Source organism: Leguminivora glycinivorella, chromosome 6 (assembly GCF_023078275.1).
Source record: "Leguminivora glycinivorella isolate SPB_JAAS2020 chromosome 6, LegGlyc_1.1, whole genome shotgun sequence".
Lineage (NCBI taxonomy): Eukaryota > Metazoa > Arthropoda > Insecta > Lepidoptera > Tortricidae > Leguminivora > Leguminivora glycinivorella.
The window spans coordinates 19,072,163-19,097,413 of NC_062976.1; the positions used below are offsets into that span (position 1 = coordinate 19,072,163).

Genomic DNA, 25,251 nt, shown 5'->3' on the forward strand with positions numbered 1-25,251 from the left:
ACTGTACTCATGGCCGTAGTAAGTAGATAAATTGAGCATGTATGAATATGGTGTCGCGACCAACGCGAAACTATAGAGCCCCAAGAATATTCCCCTGCGGCAACACTGGCGGCGCCCTCTGGGTGGAGCCATAGTAAGTATCTCAAAGTTGTCAAACTACGTGCCACGTAGACATTCCACGAGGCGCGAGAAACGCGCCAGTACTTAAAAGTGTAACACACAGTGAAGTGATCCACGTGCTATCCAGATATTGCAGAGACGACTAAAGCTAAGTATTTATTTATACTTGGTGGCTCACAGTGGTGTAATGGTATCTCTTACAATTGTTTCCATATCTAACTAAAGGCTATTACCTCGATTATCTTAGTAACAGACAAGGCGCACTAAAGGTGCCATTAGGTGCCGAGTTGTCTATCTAAATAGTAAGTATGGTACTCAATCCTGGAAGACTAGTTCTCCAGAGGCGCAGCAGACAAGGCACGCTAAAGGTGCCGGTAAGTGACAGGTAGACACACTTAGAATAAGCATGCATGCTCAATCATGGTGAGACCGCGGCGTGCTCGGCTCAGCCCGGGGGTCGAGGTCGCCGGGGGTCGAGGGGCACGTCGGCGGCGTACCTGGCTCAGCCCGGGGTCGAGGTCGCCGGGGGTCGAGAGGTACGTCGACGGCTCACTGTTCTCAATCCTGGTAAGACTAGATCGCCAGAGGGTGAGGTGCAAGTCCACGGCGTGCTCGGCTCAGCCCGGGGGTCGAGGTCGCCGGGGGTCGAGGGGCACGTCGGCGGCGTACCTGGCTCAGCCCGGGGGTCGAGGTCGCCGGGGGTCGAGAGGTACGCCGACGGCCCTCACTGTTATCAATCCTGGAAGACGAGTTCTCCAGAAGAGTCTGTATGATAGGTACGAGGGTGTTGACAGTTCAGCACGTCCTCACACCCGCCGAGCTCCAGACAGACGTGCCGTAGTGTGGCGGTACGTCTCGACTATCCACTTGGGCGTGTAGGCGTCCGAGGAAGATGTATTTGGTGTACCCTGTCTGGTTGAATAAGATCAATCCTTAGTATGAGTAGTATGACGATGATGTATGTTCTAAGGGACGGTTGTTAGGAGAATACCATATTCATGAGCACTTAAAACCCACAGATCACGGAGTGACAATCAGCCGCCGTAACATAAAAGCAAGCGAAGCAGATCAGAGGCTCACCTGGCCCCGAGAAGGTTGGGACAGCGTGAGCGTGGATGAGGAATCATCTATAGAAATGTCAGGTATGTATACCATGCATTCTGTTTGGTGGTTAGTGCTGGGATTGAACAGATATAGAATCAAGGCATAACTTAAAATGAATGCAAGGTATACTATCCTAACATTAAACGTATTATTCTAAGAAAAATAACATGTGTGTGTCAATAGTAACAAAAATTGCAAGATTTGTACTTTAAGTACACGTGCGGAATCATATAATTACAGGGTCTGGTTCAACATCAATTTTGGCTCATTTAGTTATGAAAGTTACTTCAAGAGCTCAATAAGTGAAGACTTTTAAGAATAAAGTAATTTCATTGACTGTGTAATACGGCAGGATATGAGAAAATACATCATGGCGTACTCTCTCGGCTAAAGGATGGTTTACTTACTTATAAGATACATTTTATTCCCCGTATAAGAAAAAAGGCTCAATTGTTATAAATAATGTTTAAAAAATAAAAGTATGAAGATTTCAGTATTCGTCCGAATTTATGAAATTAAAAATTCATTATTCAAAAATAAAAGGTCATGTTATTGAACAAAGTTGCTTCAGTTGCTTCCGGGATACGTCACGAATACGTCTCTGATTGGCCAAAAGCGAAACATGGCGGCCATCGCGCCATCGCGGCGGCCATAGCACGAAGTAGTGTTGCTACAGTTACAGTAAGAAGATTACCCGAAATGTCGGGAGAAAATTACGACTCGAAAGGATTAACCGGATAACTTCAGTGAAGAGAAGAAATTATTTTACAAACGGATTCGACTTGGAAGGCAGTAATGAGAATTTTCTTATAAGATGAATGTGTAATTAAGTCAAACGGTCATACTGAACTGTGTATAGATATAAGTCGGTAAGAATTTTGTCTTTGTGTTCGTAATTATATTGGATTGATTAGTATATAAGCTAGAAGATCTTTTCAGGGATAAGAAGAGAAGCACTAGCCTATGGTATACTGCAGGTATATCTTATAAGTCTTATAAGACAAGCGTAAAATAAGAAGGGGCAGAGGAATTTTCCGCTTTGAATTTTACTTGATACATGTGTGTTAAACTTAATTAGAATTAAGATTTTAGTATTAAGTATTTGTATAAAAGTAATAACGATGCATCTAAAAGGACCGAAGAAGAAACAAGTTACGGTTAGTTTATTCGTTAAATATGTCAGAAATCAGGGAGTTCTGACTAAGGCTGGCAACACTAATTCCCGTAGAGAATACGCTTTACTTTGAAACTTTGTTTACGGAGAAGCTGCAACAGCGCTGGTTCCCAAGAAGTTTGCATCCAGTTTATAGGTAAGATGCAGTTGTTTTGTACAATTTCAAGTGCTTTATAGAAGAATTAAATTGGTGAATGAGTACGATTATTGAAAATATGTGTATTTTACGTCATAGGAAGACAAAAACACGAACCGGCCTCCGTGAACCATCACGGACTCGACACATACCACCGGATTAGACGAGAAAAGAGAAAAGAAATTCCTCGGTAAGTTTTTAAATAACTACTTCGTCATCACATGAAGTTTGTTCAAAGAAAAACCAATCGTCAGCTAATTTGCCGTAAAGTTAGCGAAAACGACCTCGTGGTTTTTGCAAAGAAAAATGGCGAATTCTAGTATTCTTTAACCTTTCGTATGCGTCTGTCAAAAAATTGTCATTAATATATTAGTCATAATAACTACATGTTAAAGTTGAAACAATATGGAGCAGATCTGCTCCTAAGCATACGAGAGGTTAAAAGTTTAGAGAAGCTTTTAACATCGTGAGATATTATGTTATGCATAGCTCGCATATTTTTCCTGAACTCACAATGTTGTTTACTTATTCCTTAAAGAACTTTGAGAAAGTTTTTTTTTATGTTGATTGTGTGTATATGTGAATTAACATCTTCTTTACAGGTTTAGTATAAGAAGTGAATTTGTGTCAATAGTGTTCGTTAAAATACGTCATACAAATTAAATACAAAAATAAAACAAATGAGTAAGCTGAATGAGTGAAAGTGACAGTGCAAAGTTATATTATAGTTACCTGCGTGTAAACGTCAACGTTACTGACAAGCACTGATAAGAAGTGATAAGTCTTAACATAAATTTGAGTTCAATAACATGTCTGTGTGTATGTTATGTTTACAGATATTCCAATTTTCTTTAGTGATATTCAATTTAAAGTGAAATAATTTAAATTTGGAAATAAAAGAACTCATTAATTAAATTAATTTTAAAGTGAAAGTATTAAAGTTTCAAATAAGAGTCCTCATAAATTAAATTAAATTTTAATCTTTTGTTACTTTTAACTATTGAGTGTTGTTTTCCATAATAAGAATAGATTAATAAAAAATAAACAATTCCTCATTTCTAGTAGCATTCTAAAATAATTAAAGAAAATGTCAGAAACCTATCCTTGTGAAGGATAATTAAATAGACTTTTCCCAATAAGAGTTTTAATAAAAGATACTAGTTTATAGTATATATTTCTGTACCTTCCAGGACAAGATGGACGAGATTCTCTTAATCAGACTTCGAATCACCAGTGAAAAAATTGGTGCTGAATTGGAAACAATACCCAGTACGGTTCGGTCAGAAAACATAGGACAGGCTCAGGTCGTCTATAACAGACTGCAAGCTGCAGTGAATAGGCTCAACGCTAATTTATCAGAATACTTTCGTTTAGCTACAACTCCTGCATCAGATGAAATTTTCTTGATTAGTGGCCAGCAGCTTTTAGCAGAAGAGACTTTAGCAGAACTCAAGGCGAAGATCGACCAAGTCACCGTATCCCGTGAGACCCAGGAAAAGCCGCCTGAAGTGAATTCCTCTTGTCGACTACCGAAACTCCAACTACAGGTTTATAACGGGGATGTGCTTTCCTGGTGCGAATTTTGGGATAGTTTTAGCAGCAATATCGACTCAAGAAACTTACCTGATGTAGACAAGCTGTCTTATCTTAAAACTTCAGTGACGGGTGATGCTAAGAAAGCTATTGATGGCCTGCCTACCACTAACGGAAACTATAAGATAGCGGTCACTCTACTAAAGGAACGTTTTGGCAAGAAAGCTCATCTGATTGATGCCCACTATGCTACATTATACAAAATCGAAGCGGCAAAAAGCAGCGCAGAAGATTGTAGAAGAACTTTCAACGAGGTGGAGCGCAATCTTAAAATCCTAGAGTCTCTTGGCGAAAACACCAACCACAACCATCTTCGTTTCATGATTTTGGAGAAATTTCCTTCGGATTTAATATACGAAATAAAGTTGAAAATTCAGAATGAGTCCACACAAGAACTCCGGGAACAATTGAATAAAATTATCACTGCAAAGGAAGATGCAGAGAGAATTGCTGGAAGGAAACGATCACATGAGGTAGATGACAGCACTGTCGGTACCCTGCATGTGAACGCAAAGCGTGCGAAGAGAATGCATCATTTCCAACAGGGAAATAATACCTCAAATACTCAACATTATCAAGGAAGTACTAATAGAAAAGGACTAAATAGAAAAGGAAAATTTCAAAGGGCCAATGAACCCAAAAAAGGAAGCAAACCGAGCGTATCTAATGTTGCAACATCTGCTAACAGATCTGCAACTGTTAACCCAAAGGAAAAAGGGAAAATCTTAGGTTGTATATTCTGCAACGGCAAACACCGCAATTATACGTGCCAGGACGCTTCTACTTTAGAGGAAAGAAAGAAGCGGTTGACCGGAAGATGCTTTATATGCTTTAGGAAGAATCATCTTGTAAAGGACTGTAAGGAAAACTGGACTTGTAGACTTTGCCCAGGAAAGGAAAGGCACAACATGGCCTTATGCCCTTCAAATTTTCCAAAGGATCCCAAAACAAAGAAACAGTCTTGACTATTTCAGAAAGAGGAATCACCACTCTACAGACAGCTGTTGTTTATGCTAACCCCTTAGGTGATAAGAATAATGTATTGTGTAAATACCGTTTAATTTTAGACCCAGGGTCTCAACGTTCTTATGTCACATTTCAAGCGGCCAAGGAGTTGAAGCTTCCAGTCGAAGAAGAAAGTCTCTTGACAATTTTCACCTTCGGTGAAGATCCTCCGAAGGAAATACATAGTCCTATAGTGATTCTACAGTTAGTAACTAGAACAAATAAGAAGATAGTTATACAAGCTAACTGTGTCCAACGCATTTCAAGAGGATTCATCCCAAATGTCAAGTTACGGGGCGTACCCGAGTCTTATGTACTGGCGGATGATGGTTCTGTAAGCGGACAGGTGCAGATTCTAATCGGAAACGACTACTACTTTAACATTATTTATGAAACTAAGATACAACTAGATAGTAACTTGTTTCTAGTGGATTCTGCCCTTGGATGGATAGTCAGTGGCAAGACGGAACCACAGCTTGAAGAGGAATCATATGTAGTGACTTATGCTCAAACTTGTATTGAAACGAAGCTTCATCAACCAGATTCACCTCTTTGTGATGGAGACATTAAAAACCTTTGGGAATTGGAATGTATAGGAATTTGTGATTCACCTAAAGCAACAAGAGAAGAAGAAGCTATTAAAAATTTTAATGAAACTACAGTAAAAATTAACAATAGATACACGGTAAGCTGGCCATGGATAACTTATCCGCCTGACTTACCTAATAACTTTGGAATCGCCTTTGGGCGTCTGTCAAGTTTACTGAAGCGCATGGACCAAGAAACCTTAATGTCATACGACGATACATTTAAACAACAATTAGCTAAGGGTATAATAGAAGTCGTACCCACATCAGGAACGTCAACTGGTAACGCTATTCACTACCTACCCTTCCATGGAGTACGTCATCGAGGAAAACCTATGCGAATCGTGTATGATGCTAGTTCCAAGAGTAACAAGAACACCAAGAGTCTGAACGAGTGCTTATACAGAGGACCACTCATGCTTGAAGACCTTACAGGGTTACTCATCAAATTCAGGACACATCACATAGGATTGACGTCCGACATAGAAAAGGCGTTTTTACAGATGGCATTACACGAGAAGGATCGTGACGTTACCAGATTCTTATGGCTTAAAGATACCTCTAAACCAGTATCTCAGGATAACCTACTTTACCTAAGATTCTGCAGAGTTCCATTCGGCGTGATATCTTCACCGTTTCTACTGAATGCGACTATTAAAGAACATTTAAATAATGCAGAAGATCAGCATGTCAGGCAGAAAGCGAATGACATATACGTAGACAACTTTGTTTCAGGCTGTAGTACTACAGCTGAAGCAATAGAGCTTTACAAAAGTTTAAAAGGATCTTTTCAAGATATTTCAATGTCACTCAGGGATTGGAGTTCTAACTCCGAAGAATTCATGAAGATGGTCCCTGATACATGTAAAGAAAACAAGATAAAAGTACTTGGCTTAGAGTGGGACATAAAAAAGGACACCCTCCAGCTGAAGCCCAACCTCCAAGAGGAAGCAGTCACAAAAAGAGGAATACTGAAGACTATCGCATCAATTTATGACCCGTGCGGTTACGCGGCACCTCATACATTATCAGCTAAACTTTTTCTGCAAGGACTTTGGAAGGCCGGAGTATCTTGGGACTCACCATTATCAAGCGAGCTAACAGAAGAGTGGAACATCATCCGACAGAACCTAGAAGTCATAGGAAAGGTATCGGTGGATAGATGTTACATGAAGACACCAACGGAAGCGAATTACCAACTGCACTGCTTCACAGATGCTTCACTACAAGCCTACGCAGCATCGGTGTTTCTAGTCTGTGGCTCGAAGAAAAGCTTTATCATGGGTAAATCCCGTCTGATACCAACCAAGGATCAAGATAACCTCAAGATACCCCGTCTAGAACTTCTGGGAGTACTGATAGGCTGTAGACTGATGAAGTTCGTCCTTAAGTTTCTGCAACAGAAAATAGTAAGACAAGTCTTATGGACCGATAGTCAGATTGTCATCGAATGGTGTAAGTCTAACAAACTACTTCCTCCCTTCGTTGCCAGACGAGTAGAAGAAATCAAGACAAACAAAGACCTGGAGATAAGATATCTACCATCAAGCTTGAACCCAGCAGATGTAGGCACAAGACCCCTTCGTGCAGAGGAGGATAAGGAGAAATGGCTGAATGGTCCGCAGTTTATAACAGAAGATCCACAGAAATGGCCAACCACATCCGGCAGTGAGCCAACCAGTTCTCTTCTGACAGGGGAGGGTCTTGGGTTCCAAGAAGACATAGAGATGGTCGATAAAGAAGATCCAGTTGTTAATGTCAACCCGATGAAAACGGAGGAAATTATAACACCAAATGAAGTGATAGGAAATAATCAGTCAACAGACGACAAGCTTCATAAATTAAAAGAAATTCAAGCTAAATATTTTCCTCTAGAGGTAGAAGGAAAAGAAACCAATCTAAGTCGAAACTTAGGAGTATTCAAGGACATTGATGACCTATTGAGATGCAAAGGTCGTATGAAAAACGCAAACTGGTCGTTCGACAAACGATACCCTATACTCATACCAAAAGAGTCAGATTTCACGAAGGAAATTATAATGAAAACTCATCAAGAGAACAAACATGTAGGTGTCAGCCACACGCTTGATAAAATAAGAGAAATGTATTGGATTCCTCAAGGAAGAAGTAAAGTCCAACGGATATTAAAGGGATGCCCTGAATGTATGAAACATGATGGAGGACCTTATAGACTACCAGAAACCCCTGCTCTTCCTAAAGAGAGAGTCAATTACAGCTCTCCTTTTACGTACGTTGGAACAGTGTAAACAAACGTCACATGAAGAAAGCGTAGAAGAATCTGTACAGGTTCCTGACGTCCCACATCCAACAAGAAGGGACGACGTGATGAAAGAATCCACTAACGACGTTCTTAAGACTTCTGAGCAGAAATCTTATCAATTAACAGAATTAAACGAGTCAGAAGAAATACCGTCTGATTCAGTCTTATTAGAGCATGCATCTAGTCAGTTACACGAGCCTGAGCCTAAGTCCATACCCGAACCAGACCCACTCGCAGTCAAAGACATGACGTTCTGCGAGAACACTGATCCTGAAACGCACCACCTAGAGAACATCGCGTCGGCTGAACATCACGACGAGTCCAGACCTAAGAGAGCAGCGGCGCTTCGTGCTCTTGAGAAGATTAAGGAGTGGACCAGCAACTTAGTCGCAGTTTTGCTGCCTGTAGTGGGGAGTGTCGCGACCAACGCGAAACTATAGAGCCCCAAGAATATTCCCCTGCGGCAACACTGGCGGCGCCCTCTGGGTGGAGCCATAGTAAGTATCTCAAAGTTGTCAAACTACGTGCCACGTAGACATTCCACGAGGCGCGAGAAACGCGCCAGTACTTAAAAGTGTAACACACAGTGAAGTGATCCACGTGCTATCCAGATATTGCAGAGACGACTAAAGCTAAGTATTTATTTATACTTGGTGGCTCACAGTGGTGTAATGGTATCTCTTACAATTGTTTCCATATCTAACTAAAGGCTATTACCTCGATTATCTTAGTAACAGACAAGGCGCACTAAAGGTGCCATTAGGTGCCGAGTTGTCTATCTAAATAGTAAGTATGGTACTCAATCCTGGAAGACTAGTTCTCCAGAGGCGCAAGCAGACAAGGCACGCTAAAGGTGCCGGTAAGTGACAGGTAGACACACTTAGAATAAGCATGCATGCTCAATCATGGTGAGACCGCGGCGTGCTCGGCTCAGCCCGGGGGTCGAGGTCGCCGGGGGTCGAGGGGCACGTCGGCGGCGTACCTGGCTCAGCCCGGGGGTCGAGGTCGCCGGGGGTCGAGAGGTACGTCGACGGCTCACTGTTCTCAATCCTGGTAAGACTAGATCGCCAGAGGGTGAGGTGCAAGTCCACGGCGTGCTCGGCTCAGCCCGGGGGTCGAGGTCGCCGGGGGTCGAGGGGCACGTCGGCGGCGTACCTGGCTCAGCCCGGGGGTCGAGGTCGCCGGGGGTCGAGAGGTACGCCGACGGCCCTCACTGTTATCAATCCTGGAAGACGAGTTCTCCAGAAGAGTCTGTATGATAGGTACGAGGGTGTTGACAGTTCAGCACGTCCTCACACCCGCCGAGCTCCAGACAGACGTGCCGTAGTGTGGCGGTACGTCTCGACTATCCACTTGGGCGTGTAGGCGTCCGAGGAAGATGTATTTGGTGTACCCTGTCTGGTTGAATAAGATCAATCCTTAGTATGAGTAGTATGACGATGATGTATGTTCTAAGGGACGGTTGTTAGGAGAATACCATATTCATGAGCACTTAAAACCCACAGATCACGGAGTGACAATCAGCCGCCGTAACATAAAAGCAAGCGAAGCAGATCAGAGGCTCACCTGGCCCCGAGAAGGTTGGGACAGCGTGAGCGTGGATGAGGAATCATCTATAGAAATGTCAGGTATGTATACCATGCATTCTGTTTGGTGATCAGTATATATATTGACCACACACACACAAATAAGTTGCCATCCTTCTCCTTTACGGACTCGTAAATGTACCGTAGGCGGCTAGGAGAGGGGTGGCGACATATGGTGACCAACAGCTCAATGAGCTCAACTTAAATCAAGTAGTAAATTTATCACGATGTTTGCACACGTCTTGGCTATACAAGGTTGTTCAAGGCTTGAACAGGGGAAAATTGACGGCACGACGGCACGCTGTGTTCACTCTTCGAGCCGAGCCTACGGATGAGTGTAGACATTTCTTGAGAGAAACAAAGGGGTAGGGTACCTATATTGAAAGTGTTAAGTAGGCGTATTGAAAAGAAAACCCAACAATTTCCTCGCTTCATTTAATAACAAAGAGATACAACAGTACTTTGAAGTACAAATACAAATCCGACCAACTCACTACACGGAAGGCCAACGTTCCATCGAAACATTTGAAGTGAATGCCACCAGTAGAAGACAAGACTCATGATTCGATTGAGTCTGTTTCATTTGAATTTCTTAGGTCCGAAGATGAGGTCTGCGTCTGGAGCTCCCTTGGGGTGTTGGTACTTCTGGCGGACGTGCTGGCCACGGTTTGGGTTGCCGAGACCGCCGGACCCGCCGCCGCTTTCGGCGCTGTATTCTTCTTCTTCTTGCCTTTCTGATATGTTCAAGGTTAACCTGGAATGATAAAAATAAATAGATTATGTCAGAGACCTATAAGTAAGAAAGACTAAACTTTTTCCATACAGATGTATCACATTGTTGTCATAGAGAGCTAAGTGTGGCCAGATACCACTGGCTTATTTGAGACCAGGCAGGTAGAAAAAGAAAAGTGTTCTGTTGGCCTACTGCTAACCACGTTCGACGTGTTGCATCTATGTGACACTTGTGTGCAGATTTACAAATGCGACAGAGAGGGAACGCGATGTGTGGGACTGTTTTTTACCACTGCTAGCAAAAGGAGGAGAAATTTGACCCTGCACTTTAAACACACTCCAGCGTTTCACCCTTTTGCCATTCATGCAATTTCGTCATATCTTTATGATGTTGATAGTTTAAAAATATTACACCATATAATACACCACCCATATAGCTCTGCATTTTGTAAACAAATGAAACGAAAACCACGCTTCTGTTACCGTTTGACTCTTTCCTTCTCCTGCTTGTCAGCCAACGCCTGCTGCTGCAGGTTGCTGGCGAGCTCCGGCGGCGCGTTGAACGACTTGTACTGCGGCTTCGTGCCTTTCCTGACCATGAGCACGAACTCCACGCCTTCCTCCCCCTTGCTGTAACACAGCTTCTGTCACATACCGTTTGACTCTTTCCTTCTCCTGCTTGTCAGCCAACGCCTGCTGCTGCAGGTTGCTGGCGAGCTCCGGCGGCGCGTTGAACGACTTGTACTGCGGCTTCGTGCCTTTCCGGACCATCAGCACGAACTCCACGCCTTCCTCCCCTTGCTGTAACAATACATCAAATAAATAAATAATAAAATGGGATGTGATGCAGGAACATAATTTAACTTAGTTTAATAGTATTTTAGATAACCAGCGTTTAAAGGTCAAAAAATATGAAGTGGCGTGGGTAACAAGCCGAAAATTGTTAATGAAGACGCCACGAGTATTTTTTTACTCATTTAAACACCGTTGCATACAGTACTTTTTCTACGACCATGCACTTAGTTTTTAATGGTTTTTTAGAATAACTTTCGTGAAATTCACACTGTTTACTGTATTTTGACGCAAAGGTTTGCACTGCCAGCGCTCGAGCCAGCTGCCCAAAGCCATCCCCCGCTGGCATTCCGTGCACGCGCGCAGTACCTAACGTTATAACAATGCGTTACCATGGTTACAGAACCGAGTGCGCGGGAAGCTGGCGGGGCTGGCTTTGGGGAATAGACTTTTAGGTCGGGTTTTAATGAAATAAAGATGTATACACTACCCTGTAAATGACGAACAACAGTTCGGTAGTAGAAAAAATATATTTATTTCTTTGAAAATCTCAATATTTTCCAAGAAGCTATAACTGGGTGCGGCTGTGGAAGTACTGTCGAAGAAATTGATTATTTAGCAGTTAACGGTTCACTTTACATTTGACAGCTCTTTACATAGGTATGTGACTATGTGTCAACCAAATGTACTTGAACCGCAAATTGCTAAAGAAGCAATTTCCTCCACCGTACTTCGCAGAAAACCGAAGCCTAGTAACACTAGGCCCTACTCACAGTGTAGTTTGCCTACCGGCGAGTAAGAGCTCAAGGGTGCGAAGTGTTAGTGCGTTTTCACGTGATCCGATCCGATATCAGATATAGGAACGATATCCCATACATTTAAGCCGCCACTTCCTAACATCTGATATCGGATCGAATAGTGTGGAAACGCACTTGAGTCGGTAACACCGACCGTCGGGATTCTCACGCTGACGCTATGTACTCCACCACCATTATAATCTAGTCAGTGTAAAATAATTGTTTGTACAGACAGAGCCTACCAGCAGCTGGTCGTAGGTCTTCTTGGTGGTCTGGCGGCAGGTCATGGGCACCGCGATGTCGCGCTGCTGCGGCCGGTTCTCGCGCTGACGCTCCGCGATGTTTTCCATCACCATCTTCTCGAATGCTGACTCGAATTCTACGTCTTCAACCTAAAACATTTTATTAGATTAGAGACTTACTAAACTATAAAATGATCTCTCGCACGTTTTAAAGGTGTATTGCGATTGTCATAATAACATATTTTTCAGTACATATTGTGCTTTTTTTACGCACTAGTGCGAGAAGTGGTTCATTATTTGTCAGGTCGAAACTTCGGAGGTCCATCTGTACTGAAAAACGTCGTACGATACACGTGCAAAAAGGAAATTCGTAACTCGTGTCGATTTAAAACACTTCCTTCGGTCGTGTTTTAATATGTCGCCACTCTTTTTTATACTTATTTTATCATTAAAACTGAGTCATTTTAGTTGTTCATATGAGTCAATGCAATGCCTACATATGACTCAAAACTCAACTATTTTAACGTAGTTCTGAATATTCTGATACAACATGTTGACACAGGTGTGAAATGAATGTCAATAAATACGTAATGAGTACAATTTTCTCAAGGCCTGAATAACCAGCACAAAACTAAGTTATTTTTATAGAATACTAGCGTTTGCCCGCGGTTTCGCTCGCGTTAGAAAAAGACAAAAAGTAGCCTATGTCACTCTCCATCCCTTCAACTATTTTTTAAGTGGACTCGTCGCTCCGTTTTGCCGTGGAAGATGGACAAACAAACAGACACACACACTTTCCCATTTATAATATTAGTATGGCTTGTAGGAATCTTACCGGCTTAGGCGCGGGTCTCCTCGGCTCGTTGCTCATATTATTGTCGTCACTGTGGACCTCATTCTCCTCCGCACCAGCGTTCTCCGTCAGCGGCTCGTCGTCCGAGCTCTCGTCCATCAACTGAGGGTTGTCAGTCTCGTCATCAGTCTCTATTATAGTATCCAACCCGTCATTCACACTATCGTCACCCTGGTCCTCATTGTCATATTCCTCCTCGCCTAATTCAGGATACAACGTTTGCCTTAACTCCTCTATTGCGTCTTTACATTGTTGCCAGTCGGTGAAAAGGGTTAACTTCGGTCGGAGCGTCATTAAACACTCCTGATATATATACTTGACGTAGATAGGGAATTTGTACTCCTCAGTCCAAACGGGATCGGAGCATTTGAACCAGTAGTAATGCTGGAAGAAGATCAAGAAGTAGTCGAGGCGTTTCTTGCTGGAGCCGCTGTTGAAGTAGGCGCCGCAGGTCTCTAGGAGGGCGCAGACTAGTCTGATCCGGAAGACGTTGTCGGGGGGGTCGAGGGGGGAGGGGAGCGCGTGGTCGTTGGTGACGCCGAAGGTGATGAAGGAGTAGAGCACGGTGAAGACGTCGCGGGAGTCTAGGAGCTTGTAGTTGTAGAGCTCGCCGAGGTAGCGCACGGTGGCGATGCGGCGCTGGTTGTGGCGCGGGTGCGGGTCCTCCAGCGTGGCGCGGATGTCCTCCAGCACCGTGTCCACCACGCACGGCGCCACCATCTCCTACAACAACACATACTTCTAATGTTACCGATTCCGAAAAAATGGGCTTTAAAATGAACATGGTAAACATGGACAAAATATGTGATATTGATGACTTTTAATATTGCATCCTGGTCTTCTTCTTCGTAATAACCTAACCAAAGAATTAAAATTTTGATAAAACCCCCGACCGCGACATAGTAGACCGATTTTCATGAAACATGGCTAAGAACACTCCCGACTTACTCAGCATTCAGACAAAAATAAACTTAATCCAAATCGGTTCATCCGTTCGGGAGCTACGATGCCACACAGACAGACAGAGAGACAGACAAAGAGACAGACAGACACACACACAGACAGACACGTCAAACTTATAACACCCCGTGGTTTTTGCGTAGGGGGTTAAAAAATGGGCTTTAAAATGAACATGGTAAACATGGACAAAATATGTGAAATTAATGACTTATAATATTGCATCCTGGTTTTCCTCATCGTAAAAAGGGATCAACTTAAACTAAATTTCTGTTTGCCAATGATTTTCCACTTCGAGCCCTGGAGGGTAGCCCATATTGCATCATGGTCAAAATGAACACTAATAAATACACCAATCACTATAAGGCAGACGGCTAGTTCATGTTTTATGTAAGCTTGAACAGAATGAACACACTTAATGCCTAGGGCGATACCTACACGTCTTACTGACTGAGCTGCACCACGCCTCGAATTCCTTTAATTTATTTAAAACTGATCTTCCAAGATAATATATTTAAGCTAAGTTTCCATACCTGCCAAGCAGCTAGTTCAGCCGCCATCCGTGCGAGCGCCCTCCTCGCACTAGCGCGGACGCGCCACCCGCCCGCCAAATGCTGTATAGCAACCGCCGCTATCTCCGGATCCTCCCAGTTAATCTTCCGCATCAGTCTGAAGATCTTTTCCTCATTGCTCTTCTGCAGATCTTCGTGGAGAATTTTTCTGATGAACTGGTGCATGGGTGGCTCTTCCTCTTTAGGTTGGGCCGGGGCTTCGGGCGGGCACACGTAGTAGAACGCGTTCTCGATTTGAGTTACGTAGCGCGAGTCGAGGGCTGAAACAGTCTAAAAAATACAAATAGACCATAAGTCTCTAATAACATAGAATAACCACAAAATTTAAATTTTGAAAAAAGTCCCGACCGATCAATATCGATCCACTATGATTTCCATCAAACATTGCTAAGAACACTCCCGACTAATTAAGCTTTCAAACAAAAAAACTAAATCTTAATCACTTCATCTGTTCAGGAGCTACGATGCCACAGACAGGCACATACACAGGCAGGCAGACAGACTTATAACACCCCGTCGTTTTTGCATCGGGGGCACAGAATAAAAGTACAAGTACAGAAGGCTCACTCTCAACAACCTGTCAACGGACTGCATGCTACATTGAGTTCTATTGCGCAGCGTGAAAGTTGTCAAACTTAATGGGCCACGGCCGTCGAAATGTAAGGAAGAAACGCGGAGTGAGCCGCCCCTGTCGGGGGTAAAAAATAGACAAAGCCAACTAGATTTTGAAAATTCAAGTTAATAGAAGATTATAAAGAAAATTCCGCAAAAATGAGATGGAAACTTATAAGATTTATGTTGCCTTATAATTTGTAATCATAATAAACAATCAAAAAGTTTAAATTTTAATATCTTACCTTTTTCCTCATCATCTGCTGTAAATAAATCATAGTCCTCTGATGAGTATCCGGATTGCAATAGAGATACCTCCCGCACGTTTCCAGCAGATTGCACGCCATCTCTATGTGATGATGTTTAAAGTCGTGCAGTAACACTTTCAGGCAGTATAGGGCTTCCATTTTGGAGTACAGACCAAACTTTACTAATTCACCAATGAATCTCACTACTTTAATCTATAAACAAAGAAATACACAAAACTTTATAAAGGGTTCTTTAGACATTCTTCAAAAATAATCATGGATTATAAATTATAACAGTACTTACCTTTGACTCAATATTGATCTGATCCTTTTTCCTAACATGATACTTAAAATCTTGCTTCAACATTTGGCATAAATCGATGCACACATCAGGCAACACTGGATACAGATTTGCAGCAAACCGGGAATAAAATGGCAACAAATCTAATCTGGTCCTGGCAACACTGAAGAGCACCCTGGTCAGTTTCTTCCTGTTGTTTTTGGTGTTGAGATTCAAGACGAAGTCTACGGCGGCGTTGTCAATGAGTTCTCGATTGATACAGTTGGGCAGTTCGTTCAAAAATGCATCAAGAGCGTATCTGTAACAAAATAAGAACAGAGTTCGTGAGATCAAATGGGAAATTTCACAAAACACTGTCTCACTCGCAAACAACTAATATTTTAGTGGTAATACTGGTAACAGTCCAACTGTCATACGTTAGAATGATGACAGACTGACTAAGCAGATATGGGGACTAAATCTAGAATTAGTAAGGAATCAATAAGGAAGATAGCTTTAGAGAAAAGTGCCTGTCCCAATATTTTGTCCCTCCTAGAATTAGATTGCCATTTTTTCCAAGAAGGGCCCAACGATTCCAGTCTCCTCGGGTAACCAGGATAAAGCTAAAAAAGAGGGACACCAATTAAATAAAAAAGGAGAATTGATTGGTGTTACTTGTTGGAGACGCTGGTGGGCTGGTGGTCGTCCTCCACGTCGGGCACGGCGGGCTCCTCACTGTCGCTCAGTTCATCCTCTTTCAGGTCTTCGTCCAGCATCTCTTCTGTCACGGTTTCAGTCTTACTTTTCGTTGTCTGCAATGTTCATTGTTGGATTATGGAGTTATTTTAAATGATGATTTTACGCTCGACATTAATACAAAGTACAACATAATAATCACTGAGCTAACCTCTTGTTTTAGCACGTAAATAGCAAGAAAAAAAGCTCCGAACCGAGGGAAATGCAGTCGCTTCAGCTAAGGGACGTCTAAATTGGCCATTTTGCGCAGACGCTTGCTTTGTGTGGACACATAATAATGTAAACGTCGGCAACTCTGTACTATCTACACATTTTGTCCAAATTTGTTTGATACATAGAAAAGTCTTACCTCCTTTAATTGATAGTTAGGCATAAACACTTTCAAATCTGGCAAATGCGTGTAGAACGTCCTCGTGTCCTCATCCTGCCAGGGGTCAGTCCCAGCCTGCATGTTGAACTCCTCAGTGCCGCCGATGGTAACTGTGCCGGGCGTTTCTATTACAGTCATGGACAGTGTCGGGGGTTCACCGGCTTCACCCAGCTCCTCGCCCAGTACCTCGGCGAAACTTTGCGCGCCAGCTAGCAATTTGTCGTAGGTTGCCTGCAAACATGTGGAAAGTTGGGGCTAATTTTTTTGATAATAGGAGAATAAATATTAAAGAGCTTGAAACGCTTTTAATACTAATTATTACGCTCCCAACATAGTCCATACTAATATTATAAATGGGAAAGTGTCTGTGTCTGTTTGTTTGTCCGTCTTTCACGGCAAAATGGAGCGACGGATTGTCGTGATTTTTTTAAGTGGAGATAGATGGAGAGTGACATGCTACTTTTTGTCTCTTTCTAACGCGAGCGAAGCGGCGGGCAAAAGCTAGTTTACAATAAATGATTGATAGAAACATTAAACAAAGACTTCTACTGATCATTTTAAAATAGCAAAAATATATGGCACAGAAAGGATCATTTTTAAACATCGTAAAATTATTCAGCAGTGTATGGTCACGCACTAATTGTTGAGCCATTTAGAGGCCACAATAATTTTATCATTCCATAGTTAAGCTATGATGTCTCCAGTATAAAATGGGCTAGAAGTGGTTCAACAACTAAAGCCTGTGACCGTACCTGGTGATGTTCCAGCTGGTCCTTGCGCTCCTGCGAGAGCTCCCCGCGCGTGTGCAGTGTCCTCTGATTGGCTGCGTGGAGTGCCTGGAGCTGCGTCCGCTCCTCCATCAAGTGCTTCAGTAATGTGGCAAAGTAGTCCTTGAGTAGCTGGCGAACAACTGCCTGCTTCTCGGCTGGCAGGAATGTGTTTCGTGGAATTTGCACATTAAGTTTCTGTAATAAATGTGAAATAGATGGATGCATCTGAAATCCTCAATTCTACAATTCCCACAATAGTTAACTACATCTGAGTACCATGAAAGTTTGATATTATACACACATGACATATTTTTATTACACATGAGACATTTTTAACCCTCGACGCAAAAACGACAGGGTGTTATAAGTTTGACGTGTCGGTCTGTCTGTGGTGTGCTCCTGAACGGATGAACCAATTTGGATTTAGTTTTTTTTGTCTGAAAGCTGAGTTAGTTGACAGTGGCAGCTCAATTGGTTAAGAGCATTGCACGGATTGCAGAGGATTCGGGTTCAAGTCCCGCCGGAAGCGTAAATTTTTCCAATTTTTCCTTTAATATAAGAATGTTTAAAAATAAATTTAGTTGACAGTGTTCTTAGCCATGTTTCATGAAAATCGGTCTACTATGTTGCAGTCGGGGGTTTTTTCAAATTTTTTTAATTCATTGTGTTTTACTTTTATTTTAATGTGAGAATGTTCATATTTTTCTACTCAGAATCATGAGACCTTTAAATTCTGCAGGAGAAAACAATGTCCTACATTTCTCAGAATCATGAGATCTTTCGATTCCGCAGGTTCCACTGACTTACAATGAAAATTTTGGGACATTTGCATTGTCTTTTATCAGAAATGAAAGAGCTCAGGATTCTAAGTAAAACAAGTACACAAATTCCAAAAAATGTGAAATCAACATCAAAATAAAATAAATTAGGAAGAAGTTTGCATGAACTGTGTAGTAAAATTCTATTAGTGGGAATGAATAGTAACAGAATATGTGAATGAGAACAATTCAAATTTATTTATTAAATAATGATTGGCTTTTTTTCAGTTTATAAGTAACAGAATAGTTTAGGCATCAGGTTTTTAGATAGGCATCGATGTTCCATATTGAATCAACTTACTATGTCATTGTGTGCTTGACATACTTATACTGTTTCAATTTATTGGTGGGCAATACAGAATATTTCAATTGTATGTAGGTACAAAACAATTTGATAAATGATATTACCTCTGCAGTATCCTTGATTTTCTTGGGTACTAACCCTGCATAATCCTCCCCACAGTGCTTACAGAATGACAACAGTATCGGGATATTGTTGGGCTCCTCCTTGTCCATGTTGATCAGAACAGTCAGGACATTGCCCAGAAGAGGCAAACCTATTTTATTAGGGAACACACCCACTGCTACTAACTCTGCATAAAATCTGATATCCACACGCAATTTAGAAGAATTTGTTATTTTATCTGTCACTTTAAGTAGTTTTTGCCAATTTTCAAAGAAATTCGAAGAGAATTCTGAGTATGTGCGGTGAAGCGCTGAACACAAGTTTATTGCTGCTGGTATGTCTGACATCTTTAACTTTGCTTCCGCTATGGCAGCTGCTACCTCAGATATGTATTTGGTAAGATTCAGTACACTGAAATCTTTCAGTAACGCGTCCATTTGAATAGCACTGAAAGACTTTAATTTTTTTACAAAAGTGGTGTTCTTTTTTAAGCCCGAATCTAATTTTGAAAAGTGGTTGTCTGGAGGTCGAACGCAATTCAAATTACTATTTCTCATTTCAGTTTTCTGTTTTATTCTCGCTTCCAGGCCAGAAATATACTCGGCAAGCGCCAGTTTGTCATTTTCTTCCGTATTTTCAGCCGTCTCATCAGCTGCACAGTTCGTTCCGGATTCATTTTCTGGTGCACTCATTGTAGTCATTGTGAAATCAATTATACTGTATCCGCATTACATAAAACGGCTCTCTTCTTATTTGCTATATACTTTAATGTTATTTAATTTTACTCCGTTCTTGTTTTCCACGTCCATTCGCAGAGCATTTTTATACCATGCTTTGACAATTATGACATTTCATCCCATTTGCTTTTTACAAAATGACAGCAAACAGATATATTTTTTAACTTATGGTAATACATTTACACTATATGTTTAGAAGTCAAATAAAGGTCTTGAATAGTTTATATTGCTTATGTTGGCCAATCGTATTTACTTTATAACCGGTGTTTCCGGTTTTTGACATTGACAGCAGTTTTTTAGGTTAATGATATTTTGGTTAATTCATTTATTTGTTTTGTATGTTCTAAATGTGTAAAAGTTGTTGTAATAATGTGTGGAATCATTTGTGAAATATGTTATTCAAGTTCGGTAACGCCTAAGGTAAGTACCGCTACAACTTTGGACAGAACAAGTCAAGTTACCGCCAATTTCAACTTATATTTTATTTTAAGGTTTACAATGATAGCACCATTCTGCAGCGCATTAAGAATAGAGGTCCAGACTGTGTCAATACCACGGAAATAAATGCTGGTGGAGGTAAAAGGCTATATTTTTGTGGTGCAGTGCTGTGGATGCAGGGTCAAGAGTTAACACCACAGCCTGTTGAAAATGATGTTGGAATTCTGCTTTATAATGGAGATATTTTCGACGAATCGTGGAATGAAATTATCTCTGATACGATGACTATAATGAACAATCTTTCTTCAAAAACAGTAAGTTATTATAAAGGAATATTAAATATAAAGATAAATATTTGGCTAAACATATATTTTTTTTCAGGAAATTTCTGCTAGAGAACATATTGTTGCCCAGTTAAAGCTACTCAAAGGGCCCTTTAGTATTTTTTACTATGATAAAATTACGGAGGAACTATATTTTACTCGTGATCGGATTGGAAGGAACAGTCTACTGTTCCATAAAATGGATAATAATTGTATAGCGATTAGTAGTGTCTTGGGTGAGCTTGTATATTCATAGATATTTTATATAAATTTATATTATTTGGACATATTAAGATACTTTTTCAGTGACTATTATTTTTTTAGATAGAAGATACAACTGTATAGAGATTCCTGCAACACATATTTACTGTCTAAATATTAAAACTAATAAGGTAACATTGTACTCATGGACCAGTAATGAAACAGAGATTTATCTAGTTGAAGATTTATATGAATCTCTCCTGCGTCAACAAAATAAACCTGATGAAGATTTTAAAATTGCTTTGGAAACTCCAAGCGAGGTCTGGCTTGAGGTAGGTGATGCAGTATGCTTTCATAAATACATCTTCATAGCAAATAATTTATATTGAATGAAAAAATATTTCATGTATTCTGTGTTCTGTTACAGGATGATCTGATAGAGTTTCTTAGAGCTGCATCCAAAATCAAAGATGGGCATATGAAAACAATGGAGACATGCCTGAGCCATCCAACTATTAAAAAAACTGTTGAAAAACTGACAGAACTTCTACAAAATAGTGTAAAAATCAGATTGAAAAGGCAACCTAATAAGTGTAAAAACTGTCTTATTTCTACAGATAACTCTTGTTCTCATTCTACAATTGGTGTCCTGTTTTCAGGAGGTTTAGACTGTACTATTCTTGCATATCTGGCTCATAGATATATATCTGAAGAGCAAAGCATTGATCTAATAAATGTTGCCTTCAAAAAAGATTCCTCAGCATCATATGATGTACCTGACAGATTGACTGGGAGACAGTCTTTTGAAGAATTAAAGACTATATGTCCATCAAGGTGACTTCATTTGGTATATTCTACTGCTGAATTTTATTAACTTTTATGCAAAAAGTGCTACAGTATATTTTATTTATCTTTCAGAAAATGGAATTTTATAGAAGTTAATGTTCCCAGAGAAGAACTAGAGGAGTATCAATTAAGAACAATTGCTGATCTGGTATTTCCAAGGAAAACTATTTTAGATGAAAGCCTCGGATCAGCTTTGTGGTTTGCCTCTCGTGGACAAGTTGATGATAAGACTTCACCTTGCAGGGTCTCTAATTTTAATACAGTAAAATACATAGAAGGTTTATAGCTGTTTTTATCATTGAATTTTTTTCACAGGTGTTGTTATTAGGTTCAGGTGCTGATGAATTATTTGGGGGATATAAAAGGCACTATAATGCATTTAAGAGACATTCCTGGCCAGGGCTGAGTGAGGAACTTTTATTAGACTGGAAGAGGATATCTTTTAGAAACTTGGCTCGAGACAACAGAGTGATATGTGACCACGGGAGACAGCCCAGAATGCCATACTTGGATGAGAATTTCACAGATTATGTCTTGAATTTAAAACCCTGGCTGAAGTAAGATTTTAGTTTCTATTTTAACAAAACATATCTGAAAGTTTTGACTTACTTAATATTTCATATGAATTTTTTTTTAAATATTTTGTTTCCTGTTCCAGGTGTTTCCCTAATGATGATTTCGGTCCTGGTATTGGAGACAAACTTATGTTGCGCCTTGTTGCCTTTAATTTAGGTTTAAGAAATGTTGTCATCCTCCCTAAAAGGGCTCTACAATTTGGATCAAGAATAGCCAACAAAAAAGAAAAAGGCAGTGATCTGTCAAGTAGATTCTTGAACACTTGAAATAAAATTACTGCTTTTGTATTTGAGCCTTTATTTGTTACCCATGTCCCTAATCTAAATCCATGCCTTGCCTACATCACAATATCAAACCAGTTAACCCTCCATAAAGACCAAACACATTTTCATAGACAAATGTTTCAACCATAACCTGTCCTATTTCATTTGATAATAGTATTTTCTCTTTTACAATGTGATTTGTAATGTTTTCTAAGGCCACTGTGTGAAGTGTAACTTTTATCACATACATTACAGCTGTATGGTTTGGCACCGGTGTGTGTTCGTAAATGGCTATGTACATCACCAGACCGCTTGAATCTGCGGTCACATCTGGGGCAGGCATAATTCTTATCATCACTATGAATTCTCATATGTCTGACTAAATCTTGGCGTTTTGTAAACGATCTTCCACATACTTCGCAAACATATGGTTTGATACCTAAGTGTATTCTCATATGAATAACCATGTGTTCTGCTCTGGTGAATCTTTTTGGACAATGTTCACATGAAAATTGTTTGATTCCAGAGTGTGAAGCAATGTGCTTAAGTAATACTGATTTGTTTTTTAATATACGCCCACAAATCTCACATTGGTATATCTTTGGTAACTTTTTCTCCTTCAATTTTTTGGTTTGTTTATTTGGTTGTACTTTCTTATCATCATGTTGTGGTACATTGTTCACAATTCCTGATGTAGCTTCATTTTGTTCTTCCTTGCCAGCAACTTGGTCGTCTTGGTTACTAAACTTATCAAAGTAGTCCACATAAAACGCCGAGTCTGCATCATCTGACAACCAAGAATCAAATGTTTTCTTCAACTCGCTATCCATTTTGTTAAAAATTTCACATTCTAATTTAATATCCATTTTTATACTATCCAGATCAGTGCCATCCAAAGTTGATTTGTTTGGTGAATACTGAGCGTTCTTAGCTAGCTCATTTCTTAATTTAGAATCTATAAATAAGCACTTTTGCTTAAAATCATAGAATGTTTTAACATTATTCTCACACAATTTGCAAATGACTGCAGGTAAACCGTCGCCAATTGTAATCTGAAAGTAATATTATAGGCATTAAAGAATAGTCTTGCAAGCTGTTTCTTTTTATTATTATTATTATTATTTATTTATTGGAAAACCAACAGCACATGAAACATGTTAACAGAAACAAGAGGCCAATTACAGGTTCTCACCGATAGAAATCTTATAGAAATTAACTTCACTAGGTATTAGGTATACAAATATGCTTAGACTAGACAAGTACATAAATCTAATGTTAATACAGATGCGAAACAAAAGAAAAAACCGGGAAGATTAAAAAGAAGAAAAATCATCAAGCATACGAAATAGAAAAGAAAACAAAAAATAAAAATTAAAAGGCAAGCTCACATAAAGAATTTAAGAGTTAAATTACGCCGTATAGCCTGGGTATTTGCATTAAAACCGAACTATGTAGCTCCTTCTAATGCTTACTTACCTTTAAATCAATACAAGCAGTAATCTTTTTGTCTAGTGTTAAATCACCATCCGCTGAAAATAAATTTGTTTTTGCCTCTGTATTCATGCACAGCCGGCATGTTTCTTCAATTGTCGACATCTTTTAAAATTTAATTTCGAGGTCCATCACAAAACAATATTTAATCAAACGTACAAAACGTACACCGTAGAACAGTACATAACATAAACAACATTTCTCGTTAGAAACCGTTCGAATACTATACTGTGTGGGCAGCAACTTTGAATTAACATCTTCTAAATCTAACCACATTTGTATTTACATATAAACACATTAATTTTCTACTGTAAAAATACGGGAGCAAATATTTTTTTCATTTCCTCCTACATATTTTATGTCCGTTCCTTAAATAAAGTCAGTGCATTATCTGTATACTGGCAAAAAGTAACAATATTTGAACGCAAGTTGTCATTGTCAAATCAATGACATGAAGTTTGACATGCAGCGATACTACGGGTCGGGGCCAGGGAGAATAGAGGTAAGGAGGACAATCTGTCGAAGTAGAACAGTCGCAAAAATGACCAGCTGAGGCCTATTAATTGCAGTTACAAATCTCTCCGGTAGGAGCGCATGTCTCGCTCAATACTCAGAGACGTGACATGACATTAGACGTTCTTTACTCTAGACTGATTTCGTCGGACTAAGCAACTCAAGACGTAGTCCCGTGGTAGTGCGCTGGCTTCGTATGCGGATGTTCTCAAGTTCAATCCTGACAGCGACTTTTGTTTTTTGATTTTTTTGACGTGATAACGTCTAATAACTCGTTACTACAGATGCACGAAAAAGATGACGTCATTGTCACGTTCCTCAAGGCCACCAAGCAAGAGCAAGTTTAGTGGTTTGTGTATGGACCATTTTAGGACTTAGATGCATTAAAATAAGCATCTTTTATAGAATGAAGTTGTTTGAAAAACCTACTTATTTAGGAGTTAGAGCAGTACGAAGTTGCGAATTTTCCCATAGTATTTACTAAGGCGCCAGAGACTTAGAAAATTTACGATGATTTTTTTTACCAATATAACCTATGTTAATATTGATAAATCATATAGAACACGTTTAAATAAGGATGTTTTGTTATATAAACTTTTTCTTTTCCATTAATATTTACTGAGATATTAGGGTTCTAAGATTAGTAAATGGCACTAGCACTTTAATAAAATTAACGCGTGTCTCGCAAACGGTCTAGGATACAAAATGACGACTTTTATATAGGTATAGGTTAGGTTCGTTAGGTATCTTCAAACGGCCGAAGGCTCCTATTCTGTGCAGTTTCTGTAATAAGCGGGGCTCCGTCGATATCGCTTTCTGTCTCTGGCGCCTTAGTAATGCTACGGGAAAATTTTGCAACTTTGCACCACTCTAACTCCTAAATTAGTAGGTTTTAAAAAAAACTTTAATTTATAAAAGATGCTTATTTTAATGCATTCTTTCTAATAAGAACAAAACACTATGCTAGAAAGAGTGCAGAGGAAGTTCTGTAGGCACATTTACAAACGACTGTACGGATATTACCCATATATGTATCCATCTCTATTCGTAACAGGAATGGTTGGTCTTCAAA

General features: G+C 40.2%; 4 protein-coding genes across 9 annotated transcripts; 2 read left to right on the forward strand and 2 right to left on the reverse strand.

Annotated features, from left to right (window-relative positions):
- Positions 1-1,341: 1,341 nt before the first annotated feature.
- LOC125227186 lies at positions 1,342-9,663 on the forward strand. 3 transcript variants are annotated; one of them, XM_048131427.1, is made up of 5 exons: positions 1,342-2,724; positions 3,725-4,349; positions 5,366-5,369; positions 5,828-8,497; positions 9,506-9,663. In XM_048131427.1, the coding sequence occupies exons 2-4, from the start codon at positions 4,305-4,307 to the stop codon at positions 7,984-7,986; spliced, it is 2,208 nt and encodes a 735-aa protein (XP_047987384.1). In that variant the 5' UTR covers positions 1,342-2,724; positions 3,725-4,304; the 3' UTR covers positions 7,987-8,497; positions 9,506-9,663. The 3 variants fall into 3 exon arrangements, with proteins under 3 accessions (XP_047987384.1, XP_047987381.1, XP_047987383.1); XM_048131424.1 differs by having other exon boundaries at positions 1,342-2,534; positions 2,634-2,724; positions 3,725-8,497; XM_048131426.1 differs by lacking the exon at positions 9,506-9,663 and having other exon boundaries at positions 3,725-8,694.
- Positions 9,664-10,007: 344 nt separating this feature from the next.
- On the reverse strand, positions 10,008-19,624 carry LOC125227116 (regulator of nonsense transcripts 2). Of its 4 annotated transcripts, none has more exons than XM_048131329.1 (11): positions 18,794-19,624; positions 17,550-17,762; positions 16,777-17,028; positions 16,347-16,483; positions 15,696-15,990; positions 15,389-15,604; positions 14,493-14,801; positions 12,985-13,725; positions 12,150-12,299; positions 10,974-11,119; positions 10,008-10,340 (listed from the first exon to the last, which is right to left on the reverse strand). In XM_048131329.1, the coding sequence occupies exons 1-11, from the start codon at positions 19,490-19,492 to the stop codon at positions 10,166-10,168; spliced, it is 3,333 nt and encodes a 1,110-aa protein (XP_047987286.1). In that variant the 5' UTR covers positions 19,493-19,624; the 3' UTR covers positions 10,008-10,165. The 4 variants fall into 4 exon arrangements, with proteins under 4 accessions (XP_047987286.1, XP_047987285.1, XP_047987289.1 ...); XM_048131328.1 differs by having other exon boundaries at positions 12,141-12,299; XM_048131332.1 differs by lacking the exon at positions 10,974-11,119 and adding an exon at positions 10,802-10,948 and having other exon boundaries at positions 10,213-10,340.
- Positions 19,625-19,755: 131 nt separating this feature from the next.
- Positions 19,756-22,199, forward strand: LOC125227117 (asparagine synthetase domain-containing protein CG17486). Its single transcript, XM_048131333.1, has 8 exons — positions 19,756-19,948; positions 20,020-20,280; positions 20,348-20,525; positions 20,614-20,822; positions 20,918-21,324; positions 21,409-21,580; positions 21,652-21,893; positions 21,995-22,199. Exons 1-8 carry the CDS (start codon positions 19,898-19,900, stop codon positions 22,176-22,178), a joined length of 1,704 nt encoding a protein of 567 aa, XP_047987290.1. The 5' UTR covers positions 19,756-19,897; the 3' UTR covers positions 22,179-22,199.
- On the reverse strand, positions 22,199-23,814 carry LOC125227118 (zinc finger protein 271-like). Its single transcript, XM_048131334.1, has 2 exons — positions 23,652-23,814; positions 22,199-23,227 (listed from the first exon to the last, which is right to left on the reverse strand). Exons 1-2 carry the CDS (start codon positions 23,769-23,771, stop codon positions 22,337-22,339), a joined length of 1,011 nt encoding a protein of 336 aa, XP_047987291.1. The 5' UTR covers positions 23,772-23,814; the 3' UTR covers positions 22,199-22,336.
- Between the last annotated feature and the right edge of the window lie 1,437 nt (positions 23,815-25,251).

What these genes read in the sequence shown, in the direction of transcription:
- LOC125227117 (XM_048131333.1), top strand. Translation starts at nt 19,898, where the DNA reads ATGTGTGGAATCATTTGTGAAATATGTTATTCAAGTTCGGTAACGCCT. An exon ending in ACAATCTTTCTTCAAAAACA is followed by an intron (nt 20,281 to 20,347) that starts GTAAGTTATTAT and finishes ATTTTTTTTCAG; the next exon opens with GAAATTTCTGCTAGAGAACA. An exon ending in ATAAGACTTCACCTTGCAGG is followed by an intron (nt 21,581 to 21,651) that starts GTCTCTAATTTT and finishes TTTTTTTCACAG; the next exon opens with GTGTTGTTATTAGGTTCAGG.
- LOC125227118 (XM_048131334.1), bottom strand. Translation starts at nt 23,771, where the DNA reads ATGTCGACAATTGAAGAAACATGCCGGCTGTGCATGAATACAGAGGCA. An exon ending in CTGCTTGTATTGATTTAAAG is followed by an intron (nt 23,228 to 23,651) that starts GTAAGTAAGCAT and finishes TATTACTTTCAG; the next exon opens with ATTACAATTGGCGACGGTTT.
- LOC125227116 (XM_048131328.1), bottom strand. Translation starts at nt 19,492, where the DNA reads ATGACTACAATGAGTGCACCAGAAAATGAATCCGGAACGAACTGTGCA. An exon ending in ACCAGCTGGAACATCACCAG is followed by an intron (nt 17,029 to 17,549) that starts GTACGGTCACAG and finishes ACATGTTTGCAG; the next exon opens with GCAACCTACGACAAATTGCT. An exon ending in AGATCAATATTGAGTCAAAG is followed by an intron (nt 15,605 to 15,695) that starts GTAAGTACTGTT and finishes CTTTGTTTATAG; the next exon opens with ATTAAAGTAGTGAGATTCAT.
- LOC125227186 (XM_048131424.1), top strand. Translation starts at nt 5,044, where the DNA reads ATGCCCTTCAAATTTTCCAAAGGATCCCAAAACAAAGAAACAGTCTTG.